Genomic DNA, 19280 nt, shown 5'->3' on the forward strand with positions numbered 1-19280 from the left:
AGGCATTTTCAGAAATCTGTCAGTCAGTAACGTCTCAAATGTTTTCAGCATACCCAGTGGTCTCACAGCCCCCTGTCCACTACATAGTACCTGCAGGAGGCTGCCAGCTCTGGTCACCTGCCTTCTTTCACTTTGAAGGTGTTTAATGCTTAGCCAGCATTTCATTTGCAGCGGCCTTGACCTCCCAAACCTCTCTTTGGTCTAGTTTTTTGCCTCATGAATGAATGATACTCCACACCCTCAAGTAGCGGGACCAAGGAAGGTTTAAGGGAGTCTCATCAGGCCATTCCATCTCTTTCCTTCCCGTAGATACTTGGGCATGGTCTCTCCAGAGGCCTGGGACACTCTGCAGAAGCGACCTCTTCCCATCCTGCGGCACTGTCCTTATCTCACAGCACCTACCAACCATCACGTGACTTAGTGAGGGAGGGCAAGCTAATAATACGTTTATCATCTATTAAGAACAAAGGAAAATGAAGAAACAAGACACTCTTTATTTTTAAAATGGAACATAGTAAAGAAAGCTGTCAATCTCCATCTGTCTCTGAAGTGCATGTGGTTTTACATATTAATTACCCTGGAAAGTTTCTGAACTCTGTTGAGTAGCAGATCTCCTTTCTTGATGGTTTCTTGGTACTGCCAGTTCTTGCTATCAGGTCTATAAATAAGTTCAAGAAAAAAAAATATGACTCACATAATGCCACTAACAGAAGTGACTGACCCTGGAAAGGCAGTGCTCCAGGGCACCCCTATTCTCACAGCATTACACATGAACCACAAGCATACCTGTTAGTTTCCACTATTTCATTTACTTTATCTATTTTGCAGTGTAGTCTCCCAGCAGCAATAAATCTGGAGAGTTCCCTAATGGACAGAAGAAAAAAAGCCTTCAGCATTAGCTTTGTAGAGAATTCTCAGAAAACTAGAAATTGAACTACATGATTCAATTGTCTTTCCAGATGCCCTCGGAATTCTGTATCCAGGGAAGGCTGCTGCGTCTGCCCCATTTCCCTCAGCTCACCCTGTAAGCACCAGGTATTTGAAAAACCCCTCACAATTGTTTTTAAGACAGAGTAGTGTTTCACGATAAGATCAGGAATGCAAAGATTAGATGTAACTCAAACACCTTTGGACATGTCACACCTGTACCTTCACATCAAGCATTAGCAGTGAGTGTTCCATCAGACAACTTTATCAATGAAAAGATGATGCTGTTTAACTAAAATATAGTTGCAATAGAATTATGTTAAATTTAAAGATTAATATTAGAGTCCTCCTAGTCAAGAAAAAAAATTCCTAGTAAAAACTAGGTTACCAGTTATTCTCCTAGACACTAAACTTCTCTAGCCTAGCACAGAGGACTATAAATCTTAAGAACCAACTGTCTAACAAACACAAGTAACAATTAATGGAAAAGGCTGGTTTAGAAAGGTGTTGAGGTAGCTCAGAAACCATATAAGAACAACTGATAGACTTAGTCATGTACAGAGAATTTATTTGTACATAGGAAAATACCACCAAAACCAAGTGTGGTAGGCTGATGACCAAGTATAAGAACTCATCATTTTCATTACTTAATACGTCTGGTACTAAGATGAAATGAGAAAGCACTGTATGTTTTTAGTCAGAAATTGTGCTACGAGCTTTAAAGCCCAAGATATGTTATGAAGATTTCAGTCTATACTGTCAATATTTTTGATCCAATCAGTACAGAGTGGCATTAGGTAAAAATCTAATCAAGAAGATGAGCCTTGTTCTAAACTCACTTGTGTTTATTTTCCAGGTACTTAAAATAGTTGCCTCTCCAGAACCCCCTTACCTCTAAAGAAGAATCCTCACGTTCTGATTTAGGAACAAGCTACTGCGCAGCACACGGACTTCACTTAAAGAGGCGAAGTGTGACTCAAGGATGCCCTCTGCTGAGGGCCTGGTGCTCAGGTCCAGAGGCTGCCTGCTGGCACGTAAGCTACTGCTTTAGATCCTATGCGGTATCCTCTAACTTGCCTTTGCTGTGGAAAGCCCTGTGCTTCCATCACTTTCTATAAGAATCAAACAGCCATTTTTTGAGTACTTAGATCAAACACTGAACTATGGACCAAGACTAACCTGCACACAGCTTCTTCTCCGGTCACACTGCTTTAGAGCCTTGTGGTCGTCCCAGTTAACTGGTGTTTCTTCATGCCCTAGGCATGCTGCCTCACACACAGGTGCTGTCTGCTTACAACACCAAGTATTTACTGAGGACCTAAAATCTAAAAAACCCAGACCTCTAGGAAAGACCTACCAACAAAACTGGCAGACAGTCCCAAGGGTGGTTTCTAACAAACAGGACCCCTCCCTTCCTCCAACAATACCTCAGTCTAGGGAAGTCCCAGACCTACTGTTCACACCAGAAAACGACCCCATTTTATAAAAGGATTTCACCTAGAGAGAGTCCATGAAAACGAGACATGAATCAGTTATCAAAGAAAGACCTTCAAAACAAGGCTTTTCTAGCTAACTAGAGCTGATCTGAAAACATGAAGGAAAAAGAATTCTACAGCACCTCCCTGCTTCAGGACCTCTTTTCACCATTTCATTTGAGCAAATAGTGACAGTCTTCACAGCACGGTTAGGCAACCGATGAACGGACAGCCCCTAACCAAGCGCCCCTCCACTGCTGCTCTGTCACTGACTCGCAAAACACCATTCATTGAGCCGCTCTGCCAGCAGCAGTGGTCACCGCAGTTAAGTATCTCAGACTAGTCTGACTCAGGCAACATGAACAAAACCACCGGGAGCCACCAGCCCTCTGTGTTGACAAGGGGAACTTTTAAAACAAACACACAAAAAACCCTTTTCTTTCAAAGGAAGCTAATGAGGGCATTTCTGGCAATGGCTCAGCAGGAGGTTTGGTTACTCAGCAAATCTACTCTTTCTTTGTGGATTAGCTGGTGCTGAGGTATACTGATACACATGGACTGGTTAGTAATGAGCTATACTAGTTTAGAAATAATAAGATGGACAGGTATGTGATTAAAGCAAATGTAATAAAACACAAAACCACTAAAAAGAAAGCGAATGGTCTTTTTTTTTCAATGAAATGCAGCTTCATTACTTTTTTTCATCATACTGAAAACTACATTACCACTTAAAACATGTTTGGAAACCACTATCTACATGTGGAGAGCACATAATGTAAGTTTCTACTTCGCTCCCAAATCCACTCCTGTTACCCTTGCTCAAGCCATCATAACCTCACCTCCGTGGGTACTGAACAGCCCAGCTCGTCTCTGGCCCCCTGGTCTGCGTAAGACAGAGCATGGCCTGGTGGGCCCTGTACAAACACCTGCCTGACTCTCCGACACTACCTCTGTCCCCACCACCATGCAGAGGCCACAAGCATCCGTCTGTCCCATTTTATCATCTCTGTAAACTCATTTCTACCTGAAATTACCATACGTATTTTCTTAACTTGCCAGCTCTCCCCTATTACCAAATGAAAGCCCTTGAGACAGTGACTTGAAACAATGCCAGCCAAGTGTTCACGGCTGAGTAAATGATGAATCACTGACTCCAGGGCTGAAAGTCCCATTTTTAACAACCAATTTCCCCAGAATTGCAGCAGCACCCAAAACACTGAAACCATCAGAGGAAACGGGATGTATATGACAGTCTAGGAGAGTCACTGCTGGAGAGGGAGTCGGCCACAAAGAAGGCACAAAAGACAGCTTCTGACAACAACTGGTCTAATAACTTTTTGCAAAATCACTGAACCACTATAGTTCAGCTTCTCGATCTGTTAATAGAAGGCACAACACAAAGGCAGAGGTGACAGATACGACTTCTGATAACATCTAGAGAAAAATTCTTAGATTTCCTTTTGCAATTGAGGGAAGCAATGTCAACAGAGAAAACATGTAAGTTCACAGATTAAAAGATAACTAAGAAATAAGTTAACATGATGTTAAACTTACTGATCAATGAATTCCACACCAACACCAAAGGCTTCTGCCATATAGCCAAGTGTTAGTGACCTGTATGACTCCAGCAGCTGGCTGTAGGCATGGATTCTCATCTCTCTCACATAGTACCGGTAATGAGGAGCGAAGAGCCAGTCCTTTTTCATTTCCTGTTCCACAACAGCTGCAATGAGTAAGACAACAGATTTTAGGAGAGAAACGGGAAGACATATTTATAACATGGTAATAATTGAAAGCCTTGATCTATAAGGAGTTCTTGTGAGGCAGGAAGAAACAGATAAAGTGAGCAGTAAAATGCATACAGGACAGTAATGAGCAATCCACGTGAGCTACCAGCAACTCCACTGAATCATATTCATCCATCACTGGTCTATAAACTAAAAGCCAGGATCCCTGCTCCACAGAAACTAAATTTCCAAAGGGCAGAGATACAGGAAAAAACAAGATACCTTAGAAAGTAACAAGTCCTGAGAGGAAAATAAAAGTGACATGATAGAGTGACCAGGAGGCCTTACAGTGGACTGGGGCGGCCAGGGAAGACCTCCCTGAGGAGCCGGCCAGCCAGGGGGCAGGAGGCCCCAAACGGGAAGGAAGGGTCCAGCCAAGACCAAGGGCAGGAAGGAGGGCAGATTCGGCCTGTGGCAGGGAGGCAGCCACAGGGATATAGAAGGCAAGTGATACAAAAGAATTAAAGATGTACTTGTTTCTGAGTTGAACGAGATGGAATCCTTAGAGAAGGAGAGTTTGTTTTTGGAGTGTTTTCTCTGGGGGTGGGGCAGTTCAAGCCCTGTGCTTTGGTGGTATTCTAGAGGCCTCACCTACTAGACATCCAGATGGAAATGTAAAGGGGAGCATGGGTCTGGTAAAAGGGCTGAAGGAGGCACAGCCACCCAGAGGCATTTGATGACAGCATGAAGGGAGAGGTCTGAGGGTAATGACCACGTCTGGGGCCACCCATCAGTGACAGAGCTAACAAAGGATGAGGCAGTAGGTCCACAGAGGACAAGAGGGTGTTATCGTTCAAAAGGACAAAGCTGTGGCAAGAAGAAAGGATGTCACCATCAAAGCAGATAAGGATACGTAAGGGAACACATGTTAGCAACATGGAGATCAATGGTCCTGAACACAAGCTGATGTTCATTCTCACTAGTAAAAGGAGACAGAGCTTGGGAAAAGACAGCAGAGTAGGAAGGCAAGGTGGAGACTTCCTCCCACATACACAACAAGGACACAACTCCAGCAGATCCGGCGAACCCTGAAAGCAAACTGAAGACGGCAGAACAGACCATCAAGACTTGGTGAAGAACAGAAGACCACACAGAGAAGGATAAAATGGCAGAGCCGTGACTGGGCGAGACCCAAACACTTCCCCCATTGCAGTTCACAAGCAGGAGGGACGGGAACAGAGCTGGGAGGAGATACGTGCTCAGGAACTCTGCACCCCTGTCCCTGGAGATCTGCTCTGGGAACATGAGTCCACATTGCACGGGTTGTAATTAGCGGGGCTGGACACTGGGGACAGCTGGAGCACTCTGGGAGGCTGAGACTCCTGCCACTTGTGCAGGACAGGCACACTCTACCGGCCCCACGGAGAGCCAACTGTCTTAAAGATTTACCAGCAGTGCGAAGTGTGCCAGAGAGGTAAGGGTCAGACGGAGCTCTCTCCAGAGGAGAAGGGGCAAGCGGATGATGCTTCCCTAGCCCTAGCCCTCCCCCTGCTCAACAGGTCGGGCACTCTCAGGAGCCCCAAACGGTCCACCCCTGCCGTTGATGGGTCAGCCCAAGGCACTGCCCTGTGCATCTGCCCACCAGGCCTGTCGGGCCCAGCAGCAGTCACACTTGGTTGCCTGGCAGGTAGAGGGAGGCTCTCCAGCTTCCCTGGCCCTCTCCCTGCCCAGACAGAGAGGTACCTGTGGAAGACAGCTCCAGAGGCTCCCTCCCTCTCGCTGGCAGCTCAGCCCTGTGTTGTGCTCCCCTGAACACCCACCTACAATGATCCCAGCAGAAGTACCACTGCTTGGCTCACAAAGGGATCACTGAGGCAAGCTGTCAGCCGCTGCTGGCAGACAGGCAAAAAGGGGGGCCCCACCCAGAGCCCACCAACAGCAACTGGGGCTCCACCACAAAGGAGAACCAGGCACTGGAAAGTAAAGAGTCTTGAGCTTCTGGGCACCAGAGGACGCCGCCTTCATAAAGCCATTACTCTCAACCTGGAGGCATAGTGGATCTGAAACAAAGGAAGAAACACAGAAACCCAGGCAAAATGAGGAATATACTCCAAAGAGAAGAAAAGGACAAGACATCAGAAAGAGGGCTAAATGAAACAGAGGCCACCAATCTTCTTGATTTCAAAGTCAGTGATAAATAAGTTCACTGATCTGGAGAAGACCACTGATGATCTCCAGGAAGGCTTTGACAAAGAGGAGATTTGAAAAAGAGCCACTGGGAGCTGAAGTAACTGACATGAAATATACAATGAAGGGGATGAATAATAGGCTGCTGCCAGTAGAGGACAAGCAGTGAGATGGAAATGAGAGAGCAGGAGCACAATGGAACTGAGGAAGAGAGAAAACATAATTTCTAGGAATGAAGGAATGGTAGGAGAGCTGTGTGACCAATCAAAACACAACAATACTTGCATGATAGGGACACCAGAGGGAAAGAGAAACAAAGGAGCAGAGTCTCTGAAGAAATGATGTCTGAAAACCTCCCCAATCTGGGAAAGGAAATAGACACCCAGGTCCTGGAAGCAGAGTTACTCCTAACAAAAGGAACTCCAGGAGGACATCCTCAAGACACAGAGCAATTAAAATGGCAAAGATGAAAGATAAAGGCAGAATTTTAAAAGCAGCAAGAGACAGGCAGTCACCTATAAGGGAAACCCCACAAGACTAGCTATCAGATTTCTCAGCAGAAACTATACAGGCCAGAAGAGAGTGGTATGAAATACTTCATGTATTGAAAAGGAAGAAACTACTACCAAGAGTCCTCTACGCAGCAAAGTTATCATTCAGAAATGGAGTGATTAAAAGTTTCCCAGATAAATGAAAGTTAAAAGAATTCACCACCATTAAACCAGATTACGGGGTATGTTGAGGGGACTTCCGTAGATGGAAATATTCTTAAGCCTAAATAATTGTCATCAGTGAAAATAAACCCACAGTAAAGGTAGTAGACCAATTACTTACCAGGTAAGTACAAAATTAAAACAAAAATAGTCAAACCAACTCTACACAAAATCAGTCAATGGATATACAAAAAGTGCAGATTATGACATCTAATACAGAAAGTGTAGAGAAGGAAGAGGAAGAAAAAAGTACTTTGAGGTTGCATTTGAAATAGAGCCATCTTCAACATCACACAAACTCTTACACAGCCAGGAAGCTATTCTTGAACTTTATGGTAACCACAAACCTAAAGCATATAACAGATACACAAAAAATTTTTCAAAAGAAATCAAATCACAATGCCAAAGAAAACCATCAAATAACAAGAGTGTAAGAGGAAAGGAACAGAGGAACTATAAAAACAACCAGAAAACAAAATGGCAAAAAGCACATATCAATAATCACCTTAACTGTAAATGAACTGAATGCACCAATCAAAAGACGTTGGGTGGCAGAATGGATAAAGAAACAAGACCCATCTATATGCTACCTATAAAAAACTCATTTTAGACCCAAACACATACACAGACTAAAAGCGAAGGGATGGGAAAAGATATTTCATGCAAATAATAGGGAGAAAAAAGCAAGAGTAGCAGTACTTATACCAGAACAAAGAAAGTAACAAGAGACAAAGAAGGATATTACATAACACATAAAGAGGTCAGTCCAACAAAAGGGTGTAACCATCATAAATATCTATGCACCCAACACAGGAGTACCTAAATATGTAAAACAAATACTAACAGAACTAATTGGGGAAATCTATTGCAACACCTTCATTGTGGGAGACTTTAACACACCACTCACATCAACAGACAGATCAACCAGACAGAAAATAAATAGGAAACAGGTACTGAACAATACATTAGATCAGATGGACTTAACAAATAACTACAGAACACTCCACCCAAAAGCAGGAGGATACACATTTTTCTCAAGTGTATATGGAATGTTCTCCAGAATAGATCACATAGTAGGCCACAAAAGAGCCCTAATAAATTAAAAAGACTGAAATTTTACCAAGCAGCTTCTCAAACAACAATGGTATGAAACGAAAAAATAATTTAAATGAAGGAAACAAAAAAGCCCACAAACACATGAAGGCTAAACATACTTCTAAATACTCAATGGGTCAAAAAACAAATTAAAACAGAATTCAAGCCACACATGGAGACAAATGAAAACAAAAATACAAGAGCCCAAAATTTGTGGAATGCTCAAAAGCAGTTCTAAGATGTACATAGCAATACAGGCCTACTACCTCCAGAAACAAGAACAATACCAAATATACAGTCTAAACACACAATGAAAGAAATCAGAAAAAGAAGAGCAAATGAGACACAAAGTTAGTAGGAGGGACATTATAAAGATCAGAGCAGGAAAATAAAATAGAAAAAACCCAACACAACCATGAGCAGCTCTTTGAGAAAATACACAGACAGACTTATCAAGAAAAAAATTAAGTGGACACAAATTCAGAAATACAAAACGAGAAGTTATAACTGACACCACAGAAATACAAAGAATTTTTAGGGGATTCTATGAAAAATTATACACCAATAAATTGGACAACCCAGAAGAAATGGATAAATTCCTGGAAAAGTACAACCTTCCAAGTCTGACCCAGGAAGAAATAGAAAATCTGAACAGACCAGTTACCAGTAATGAAATGGAACTCGTAATCAAAAAACTCCCAACAAACAAAAGTCCAGACAAAATGCTGTCACAGCTGAATTCTACCAAACATTTAAAGAGCTAATACTCATCCTTAAAAGTATTCCAAAAAGCAGACAAAGATGAATACTTCCAAACTCATTCTATGAGGCCAGCATCACTTTAATACCAAAACCAAAGACACTACAAAGAAAAGACTATTATAGACCAATATCCCTGATGAACATAGATGCAAGAGTCCTCAACAAAATGCATTAGCAAACTGAATTCAAAAATACATCAAAAGGATCATCCATCACGACCAAGTGGGATTTATTCCAGGGCTGCAAGGATGGCAAAATATTTGTAAATCAGTCAATGTGATACACCACATTAACAAAAAGAAGGTTAAGAACCCTATAGTCATCTCAATAGATGCTGAAAAAGCATTTGACAAAATTCAGCATCCATTCATGATAAAAACAATTTCAACATAATAAAGGCCACATACAACAAACCTACAGCTACCATCATACTGAATGGCAGAAAGCTGAAAGCTTTTCCTCTAATGCCAGAAACAAGACAAGAATGTCCTCTCTCACCACTTTTATTCAAAGTACTGGAGATTCTGACAATCAGACAATGTAAAGACACAAAAGGCATCCAAATTGGTAAGGAAGAAGTTAAACTGTCATTTGCAGATGGCATGATACAGAAAACCCTAAAGATTCCACCAGAAAACTATTAGGACTAGTGAGTGGATTCAGCAAGTTTCAGGACACAAAATTAATACACAGAAATCTGTTGAATTTCTTCCTATACACCAATAAATTAGGAGAAGGAGAAATCAGAATAACAACTCCATTTACAATTGAATAAAAATACCTAGGAATAAACCTAACCAAGGAGGGGAAAGACCTGTACTCTGAAAAACATAAGACACTCATAACAGAAATTAAAGACAAATAAATGGAAATCTCTTCCATGCTCATGGATAGGAAGAATTAATATTGTGAAAATGGCCATCCTGCCTAAAGGAATTTAGATTCAATGCAATCCTTATCAAAATGCTAATGACATTTTTCAATGAACTAAAATAAGTAATCCTAAAATTCATATGGAACCACAAAAGACCCTAAATAGCCAAAGCAATCTTATGAAAAACAAAGCTGGGGGGTTTACACTCCCTGACCTCAAGCTATACTGCAAACCTACAGTAACTAACAGTATAGCACTGGCACAAGAACAGATCCAGAGATCAGTGTACGAGAATAGAGAGCCCAGCCAGATATAACCACACACATATGGTCCATTAGGACACGATAAAGGAGCCATGAATATACAATGGGGAAAAGACAGCCCCTTCCACAACTGGTGCTGGGAAAATGGGACAGATACATTTAAGAAAATTAAACTGGATTATTGCCTAATTCTATACACAAAAATAATCTCGAGATGCTTTAAGGACCTAATGTAAGATGTGAAACTGTGAAACTCTTAGAAGAAAGCATAAGCAAAGACCTCTTGAATGTAAGCATGAGCTATTTTTTCTGGACACATCTCCTCAGGCAAGTGAAGCAAAATAAAAAATGAACAAGTGGGACCACATCAAACTAAAAAGCTTCTGTACAGCAAAGGGCACTATTGGCAGAAGAAAAAGGCAAGCTACAGTATGGGAGAATGTATTATTAAGTGATTTATCCAGTAAGGGGTTAACATCTCACATATATAAAGAACTCATATGACTCAACAACAAAACACAAATAACATGATTAAAAAATGGGCAGAGAACCCGAAGAGACACTTCTCCAAAAAACAAATACAGATGGCCAACAGGCACATGAAAAGATGCTCCACATTGCTAATCATAACGGAAATGTAAATCAAAACAACAAAAAAATATTACCTCACACCAGCCCAAATGGCCACTATCCAAAAGAAATAAAATGTGTTGGCAAGGAGGTGGAGAAAAGGGAACCCTCCTACACTGCTGGTGGGAATGTAAGTTGGTGCAGCCACTATAGAATGCAGTATGGAGGTTCTTTAAAAAACTACAAAATAGAAATACCATATGACCCAGTAAGTCCACTTTTAGCAATTTACCCAAGGACAACAAAATCTCTGGTTTGCAAGGAAGATATATGCACCCCTATGTTCATTGCTTCATTATTTACAAGATATGGAAGTAACCAAAGTCTTATCTATAGATGAATGGATAAAGAAGATGTGGTACATATACAAAATGGAGTACTATTCTGACATAAAAAAGAAATCCTGCTATTTGCAACAACATGAATAGACTTGAAGGGTATTATGTTCAGTGAAATAAGCCAGGTGGAGAGAGACAAATACCATATGATTTCACTTATTTGTGGAATCTAAAAACAAAACAAAATGAACAAAATAGCAGTAGACTCAGACACTGAGAAACGACTGGTGGTTACCATGGGGAAAGGGTTGGGGTGGATGGTGAGGGTGAGGGGGATATATGTATATATCAAAATTTATATATGTATTTTGTATATATATTAAAAACAAAAGCTTAAAATGGTTATCTCTGGAAGGATTTTGTACAGGTGAATGTGTACGGATTTAGGAATAGGACTGTCTCTGTTTTCATTTCAAAAACAACTGGGTGTTACCTAGAAAAGGATGCTATTTCTTTTGTCAAATAAAATATTTTAAAGCACATCATCTATGAACCTTGGGAGAAGGAAAAGGCTTATTTTATGAAAACCCAATACACCCTACACATCTCACTAGGCTTATAGAAAGGAGTAAATGATATAAATGATGACTCTAGTCAAAAGAAGATTCGTCTATGTTGTCTTCTGCATTTAAAACATCTGGGAAATGTATAAATTTGGAAAATTTTCATCCAAAAGTATTAAAATGAAATACTATTAGCAGAGATGGGAAAGGTGGGAGGAGCTTAATAACAGCCATTCCGAGGTTCCCAAGACCCACTGTTATGTGTTAGCAGTTATCCCATTTTTCTCTCAAGTTAGTGATTTAATGCAATAACCATACACAGAGCAAGCAGACACAGTGCTGGTGTTAGGTCATTACAAATATAAAAAAGCATAAGGTCTACTCCCACTAACTAACTAGCAGAAGAAACAAACTCTAAGAAAGAATCACAAAATAAAGTGCTGTTACAAAAATGGGGCCTACTGGCCAGGAAGCACACAAAAAGATGTTCAACATCACAAATGCAGATCAAAACCACTGGATACACACTTGCAAATGCCTACATCCAAAAAGCCACATGATAACAAGTAAGAGCTGTGGGGAATTAGAGATCTCACTGCAGGTGGGAGTGTAAACAGTGTAGCTGCTTTGGAAAACAGTTTGGCAGTTCCTTAAAAAGTTAATTAAGGAGTCATCTTCCAGCCCAGCAAATCCACTGATTGATACATGCCAAAGAGAAATGAAAGCATACGCCCACACCAAAACTTGTACACAAATATTTATAATAGAAGTGGAGACAAACCAAATATCCATCAACTTATGAACAGACTTAAAAAAATGTGGTGATTCCTTACAAGAGAGTACAGCATAAAACTAATGAAGGACTGATAAAAGCTCCACAGGGACGCCTGTGAAAGCATTATGCCAGGTGAAAGAAACCAGGCACAAAAGGCCAGACTGTATGATGCCATTTATATGAAATGTCCAGAATGAGCAAATCCACAGTGATAGATCAGTGGTTATCAGGTGTGGGAGAAGAAATGGGAAGTGACCGCTGGGGGTACAGATTTCCCTCTGGGGTGATGAAGATGTCTGGGACTCAGTGGTCATGGCTGCACAAACCTGTCAATATACTAAAGTCACTGTTATACACTTAAAATATTGAGTTTTATGTATGTGATTTATATGAATAAAAATAGGGGAGGTGGCATAAAATAAGGGCTCCAGGATTGCATGGAAGGGATCCGTTCTGACCGAGGCAGAAGGAAAACGCTCCACATCCGAGCTCAGTAACGACAGGGAGATATGACAGGGAGATTCATGGCGAAAAAAGGGAGAAGAGCAATTCTACAGGGCAACCTCGTGTGCACATGCGCCATGTCTGCATGAGAAGAAAGGCCGAGAGAGTGATTCATCAGGCCCGAAGAGCCCTGTTCCCACATCAGGTGAGGAAAGTAGAATGAATTCTTGTAAAGCAACCTAACTTTCCTTCAAGGAGGAAGCACTCCATGAACGCTGGACCAAAACCCACTCCAAAAACAGATTAACCATTTGGACTCTCCCTTCCCAGTTTTCAGGAATGCTATCTATTTAACTAAATGCTTTATGAAATATACAATGCCAAGTTCTTTAAGCTTCAGGAAAAGCATCTGGGAAGGACCCCCTGGGTTGCTTGACTTTTATCAGCTTAGTAATTCATGTTTATCACTAGGATATCAAATGGCCAGGAAAGAGTGAGACAAAAGGAAACACAAGCAAATCTGTGTCAGTAGGCTCACCGTAAGCTAGCTGGAGGAATACTGCAAGTACTTCCAACAGATTATTTTTTCGACCTACAGCCCTTGAAAATGATTTGCAGATCAGCACAAAGAATCACCCTTTGTTGAGTTCAAGTTCACTATCAACCCCATAGGAGGTTCAGGATTGCCTCACCTCTTTCCCCATTCAGCTCAACAGTTACAACTATTTGCTCACTTGTGCCTTACCCCCTTAGGACCCTAAACCAGCGGTCTGGCAAACTTCCTCAGAAAGGGCCTAGATGTGAAATACTTTCATAGCCACTGAAAGCCACACATCTGTCACATATGCTTCTTTGCTCTGTTCTGTTTTTTTGTCTGTTTTTTAAACAGTCCTTTAAAAATGTAAACATCAACTTTACCCCCTGGGCCACATAAAAATCAGTCAGCTAAGCCCCGCTAAACAAAAATAGGCAAAAGATCAGCCATAGTGATCAAAGACCTGCAGGTGTGTGTCTGCACACTGTGTTTTTTGTATATGTGAAAAATCATCTTAGGTTATCTGCATACAGGCTGAGGGATAAGATGAAGACAGGTAACCAAAATGAGCAACTCTATCCTTACCTAATGATTGGAAGAAAACCGAGTAACGACACTCATAGAGTGAAAACAGGTACTGCCGAACTGCTGGAAGACTGTGCAACACTTCCAGGATCTCTGCTCCTTTAATAACCTAGACATTAAAATAAATACATAAACAAATGTATAAGCTTTTCATGTACTTCAGTTAGACGATCATGGGAATATGTTTAAATATGAGAACTGAAGACTCAGTCATTACCTTTTCCCTCAGATCTGGTCTCTCTAAGGCAATCATGCTGACATAGACAGTATAAGTCACAAAGGTTTTATAATCCATGAGTTCATAGGAAGTAAATGTTGAAACTGTGTCCAGAAAGAGCTCAGCTGCCTGTTTGAAATCACGGATAGCCACACAATAAAGACCCTGATACACTTTCAGGCGGTTTCTCCTGTCCCAATCTCCTCCTTCTTCTATTAAGCTATAAAATAAGAAACAGTAAGGTCATAATCTAGAAAAAGACAATGCCAACTTTTTATCAGTTTTGTGTTATTTTCAAAGAGAAAACAACTTCTAACAACTTGAACCAAAAGAAACTAAAGAAAATATTTTACTAAGTACATCAATTATGATTAAATTTACCAGTTGTAAATAAAAGAAAACAAGCAAATTTCTTGCATTAACTTCTAGTTTCTAGCGTAAGTCAGAGGGAATACATTCCCACTGTGAAAGGTACCTTTTGGCCTTTTCGGTGTTTCGTGTGATGAGATCGTTATCCATATAAAACAAGCCAATCCTAAGGAGATAGAACACAATATCCAGTCGGTGGCCCAGGGCCACGGTTTTGTCGTACGTCTTGCGAAAGGCTGTCAGAGCGCCCTCCTGTCAAGAGAACCCAGACAACAAAGAAGGAAAGGTTACAAGTTTCAAAAGCTATCAGCTGCCTGGGATTTTCTTAACAAGGAGCTGGGAGAACAGCTAGGAGGAGAGAGAAGACACTGTGGCCATGACCTGACAACTGTTGAGGCTGGGTGATAATCACCTAGGGGTTCATTACACTATTCTCTCCATTGTATAAAATATAAGAAATACAACAGATATGCCTAAGCATATAGTTATAGTCCAGAAAGAAAGAAAATCACTTACATAACTTATCCACAATTATATCAATACTTTTTATTCCACCTAATCAATACTTCTCCCTTTAACAATTATAATGCACTACTTCAAATTATTGTAATTTATCATATCACTTACAGGGTAATGGAAACTTTATCTCATTCACTGACTGTTAGGAGACAACTAAGTACTTAAATACACAATTCTCTCAAAGCATGGGGACTACAGGCATACCACATTTTACTGAGCTTTTGCTTTATTGTGCCCCATATACTGTTGTTTTGTTTTGTTTTGTTTCGAAGGTTTTAATAACCCTGCATTGAACAGATCTAAGGGCACGTTTCTAATGACATCTGCTCACTACACATCTATGTCGCATTTTGGTATTCTCACACTATTTCAAACTTTATTACATTTCTTATGGTGATAGCTCAGAAAGTTAGCATTTTTAAGCTATACAGTATTGTGTGCTTAAGGTATGTGCCTTGTTTTCTCAGACATAATGATACTGCACACCTACAGTATGTGGAAACGTGACTTTCATATGCACTGGGAAACCAAAAAATTAATTTGGTCTTCATTATAGACAATAACTGCTTTATTGTGGGGCTCCGGAATTGAAGCCACCATATCTCTGAGGTATGCATGTAAAACGTTTCTATTGCTTTAAAAACATGAACATGAATAAAATCATTTGTTTATACTTAGTACATTTTAGTTTATGTCCAGCTTTGTTTTCTGCCATCATTAGTAGTTTTCTGCCATCATTAGTTATGCCTCATAAATTTAGAGAAGGGATTGGCAAGACAGCAGTGGGCACAGGCAGCACTCAGGCTTAGGATTCGACACCCCACCTCCCCACACACAGAAAACAGATTCCAGGAGAAAGAGACAGGCTTGGAAAGTAAGACAGGTGGGCCCGTGACATCTTGAAGTATGAGAAAATAAGGAAGATCAATGAGATCGTGTAAAAAGGACAAAGAAGCCCTCTTGAAGGCACTTTCACTAAGAAATTTATAGAAAACTGAGCATCACAAAGAATGATTATCATTAATGATAACAGTGAATAATAAAATCAATTTAGCAATATTACTATTAGTGATACTAGTATTATTTAGTAAATATTAGTAATATTACTGTTTAGTAATAGCAAATAAAATAAAAAAACACAGAATAGAAGGGAAAAAAAAGCTGTTTTTCAAAGAATGCTACCTAGTAAACATGGAATATTAGAACATCACCAACTTACAAGCCCCTGATGTTGATTCAAGCATGTCCTTTTTGAAATTCTTCAAGGCCTGAGTCAAAAGCTTTAAGTTTCTCACTGACATGTAATAATGTATCCTCTTTAAAACTAAACCAAATCAAACCGCACACACACTAGAAAACCACACAAATTATTAGCTGTTTTTAAACTGTTCTGTATTTTCCAAATTTTGACAATTTCCAAATCTTAAATTTATAATCCGAAGAAAAAAAATTTGTCCTAAATTTAAATTGAGTAATAGCTCCAATTATTTAACATGTAAGCACTCTGAGCCAGGTATGAGTCTAAGCTCTGCCCTATCTCTAATCCTCATTAAGTTAGAACTGTCATTAGCCATACTTTACGGATGAGGAAACTGAGGGCCCAGTAAATCAGAGGTACTGAAAATGGAAATAAAATCCAGGCAATCTGGCCCACGAGCCCACACTGTTTTCTTTTATACTGGCACTAAGTCATTCACATCTAAATTCTTCAGTGTGCACTGCTTGAAATTAAGGACATTCAAAACCTATCCTCTTAACCTGTATTACACAACTGATACAGTAAAAATTAGAAAGATCAAATACTTGTGGGTGTCTCTATCGTGTACTGATAGTGGAGCTTAAATTAGGTTGGCTTCTGTGTGCAAGACCTGGCCATGCACATCAGGAAACGAATTTGTTCCTTGCACCTACTATTTCATTTCATAGAATAGAATGTTCTCATAGAGAACATAAGCTTATGTACACAAGGGAGTATATACTACCATGTTCCACAGCAGCAGCTTCTATCAGCAAAAGCAGCTAAGAACGACATACATGTCCAATAATAGTTAGTTAATAGCCAAGTTAACTACAGCATAGCCCTACCATGGGCTATTAGGTAGCAATGAACTAAAATAAGCAGTATTTGTGAACACAAACATGAGACCATCACTCAGATACAATGCTGAATGAAAAAGTAAACAGGACAACATGAAAACACTATGACCCTGTTTTGTTTAAAAAAAATTTTTTGAAGCACAAAACTACCTCATTTCTAATGCCTATAAGTGTACAATGTAAAACTAAAAAGCTTAGTTTAGAGAAATGAAATAAACAAATATCAAATAGAACTTAGCACTAACTATAGTATTTTAGTTTTTTATAAGGGGGCTATTATTAGGGGAAAAAACAATTCTTAAAATGCACTGAACCAATGTTTCCCAAACAAGATACATGAGAAGAGTGAACTATCGAAAATGACCCCAATTTTGCAAAAGCAGTCAACGAGAAATCAACAATCCCAGCATGCACACTCATGCTTTTATCGTTAAGAAAGGAAAGGGGAAGAAAACACAGCAGGCTGCTGTTTGGGGCAGGTGACAGAAAGGGTGGAGCAATAGCATCCACTTATTGTTTGTGCATTTCTGCAACAATTCACCAATTCAGGTAAGCATGTTACCCTCACACATTTTCAAAAAGGAAGTTAATTTTTAAAACGAAATATTATTGACCTAAAATAGTGCCCATGTCTCCCCACTCACCTTGTCACCTATCCGGCAGAGATACTCGGCCTTTGCCATCATGGCATCACGGATTTCACTCTCTCCCAGATTCTTCTCTGCATCTTCCAGTTCCTCATCCAAACGCTTCAGCTCTTCTTCATTTGCCTTCTTCATTTTATTGAGCAGGTCCACGTCCATCTGCCAGTCAAGAGACTTGCACAAAGCTTCGTAATAAGGAGCCATGTCTGAGAGCCAGAGAGAGAGAGAGAGAGAGATGTGACTTATGGGCAGGGGTCCTCGGATCCTAAAGTCAGGGTCACGCACACACTGTAGAAGACCCACCAGCCTCCTATCCACTACCAGGAAGGGGTGGGGTAGAGCTCGGTACAGGGATGCACAAAACGCAGTCTTGTCCTTGTGCTGGGAGGTTTGCATCGGGGCCCATCCTGGCACCGCCCACCTCTACCATGGCAGGTGGAAGGCTACCCTCCGCTCACTTCCTAACGGGCTCTGATCCTCAGGTCTTGCAACAAGGGAAAGGGTAAGCCGGACCAAACACGCAAACCCAGACAGGTTCTGCTCAAGCGTATACACCCCAGTGCCACGGGCTGCCAGGGAGGGCTACAGGGCCCAACCTCGAACTGCTCCTCGCGCGGAAAGCTTGACTCTCCCACCCCAGCCCAGGCGGCCGCCGCTACAGGAGGCCGCGAACCCTTCTCCGGAACCTGCACCGACCTAAGCCCCGGAGGGTTCTGCCCCAAGCCGCCCTCAGGGGGCGGCTGGCGTCCCCGAGGGCACCCCCGGCCCACGGAGGCCCCGGCGGGCTGGGAGGCAGGCTTGGTCCCGGGGACCCCGTCAGGCCCGGAGCCCGTCGGGGGGCGCCCGTAGGCTCCGGGGCGCGGGGCCGGCCCGGGCCTAGGCCGCTGACTCGGCGCTCGGCGGGCCTCACTATTATCGCGGACGGCCGCCATCAGCTCGTCGCGCACGGCCGCGTTCCCGCGGTGCTCCGGCAGGCTGAGCAGAAAGCGCAGCTGCGCTATGCGCAGGTCGGGGTTCTTCGGCAGACCCTCCTCCTCCAAGTTCTCCAGCGGCATCTCGGCGGCCGGCGCAGCGGCTCAAGACGGACGGCAACTCCGCGCGGACCCGGGCGGCTGCGGCCGCGGCACCGGAAGCCGGAGGAGTCGGTGAGTACGGCCGGCCGCTCCGGCCCGGCTTCCGGTCCCGGGTCCGCCTCCGCCGGCAGCGCCCTCTGCGGGACGCATCTGGGAATGCCTCGCCCGGCTTGGGCACTGGCGCCCCCGTGTGCTTTCTAATGGCTTTCCCTGGTTCTCGGCCCCGCGCTTCCCAGTATGGGCGGGGCCCGACTCCAAAGTTAGATTTCATGTAATTCCTCCCTCCCTTTTTAGCTATTTTGCTTTTCATTCCCTTTATAATTAAGAGGACCTGGCACTCTTTTGAAAAGGCTGAAAATTAATATTATTAATAATAATAATATATCTGGTATAAGCAGGGTTATGGCAGATGGCTTAACCAGCTCCAGAGCAGTTTACAGCATTAAAACAGCGATATCCAGAGTGCTGTACAAGATCTGCTGAGTAAACAGGAACCGTTTCATCAGGAAATGATAGCAACCATTTCTC

At 41.9% G+C, this 19280-nt stretch overlaps 2 protein-coding genes across 14 annotated transcripts in view; one reads left to right on the forward strand and one right to left on the reverse strand.

The window, feature by feature from the left end:
- ATXN7 (ataxin 7) overlaps positions 1–3111 on the forward strand; it is a 145174-nt gene extending 142063 nt beyond the window's left edge. For 12 of the 13 annotated variants that reach the window (XM_073230829.1, XM_073230830.1, XM_073230824.1 and 9 more), the window contains 2 exons: positions 960–1035; positions 1784–3111. The gene's annotated coding sequence lies outside the window, so the exon portion shown is untranslated. The remainder of the gene's footprint in view (positions 1–959; positions 1036–1783) is intronic. The other variant, XM_073230833.1, reaches the window with a different exon arrangement.
- Positions 475–18823, reverse strand: PSMD6 (proteasome 26S subunit, non-ATPase 6). Its single transcript, XM_073230838.1, has 8 exons — positions 18590–18823; positions 17680–17885; positions 14526–14671; positions 14051–14270; positions 13834–13942; positions 3957–4125; positions 787–864; positions 475–658 (listed from the first exon to the last, which is right to left on the reverse strand). Exons 1-8 carry the CDS (start codon positions 18732–18734, stop codon positions 562–564), a joined length of 1170 nt encoding a protein of 389 aa, XP_073086939.1. The 5' UTR covers positions 18735–18823; the 3' UTR covers positions 475–561.
- Between the last annotated feature and the right edge of the window lie 457 nt (positions 18824–19280).

The sequence above is a fragment of the Manis javanica genome, chromosome 3 (assembly GCF_040802235.1).
Source record: "Manis javanica isolate MJ-LG chromosome 3, MJ_LKY, whole genome shotgun sequence".
Classification (NCBI taxonomy): Eukaryota; Metazoa; Chordata; class Mammalia; order Pholidota; family Manidae; genus Manis; species Manis javanica.

Excerpts from the sequence above, each read along its gene's own strand:
- PSMD6 (XM_073230838.1), bottom strand. The coding sequence starts at position 18,734 with ATGCCGCTGGAGAACTTGGAGGAGGAGGGTCTGCCGAAGAACCCCGAC. Across the intron at positions 17,886-18,589 it reads GGCGGCCGTCCGCGATAATA|ACATGGCTCCTTATTACGAA; the intron begins GTGAGGCCCGCC and ends TCTGGCTCTCAG. Across the intron at positions 865-3,956 it reads GGTGTGGAATTCATTGATCA|GGAACTCTCCAGATTTATTG; the intron begins GTAAGTTTAACA and ends TCTGTCCATTAG.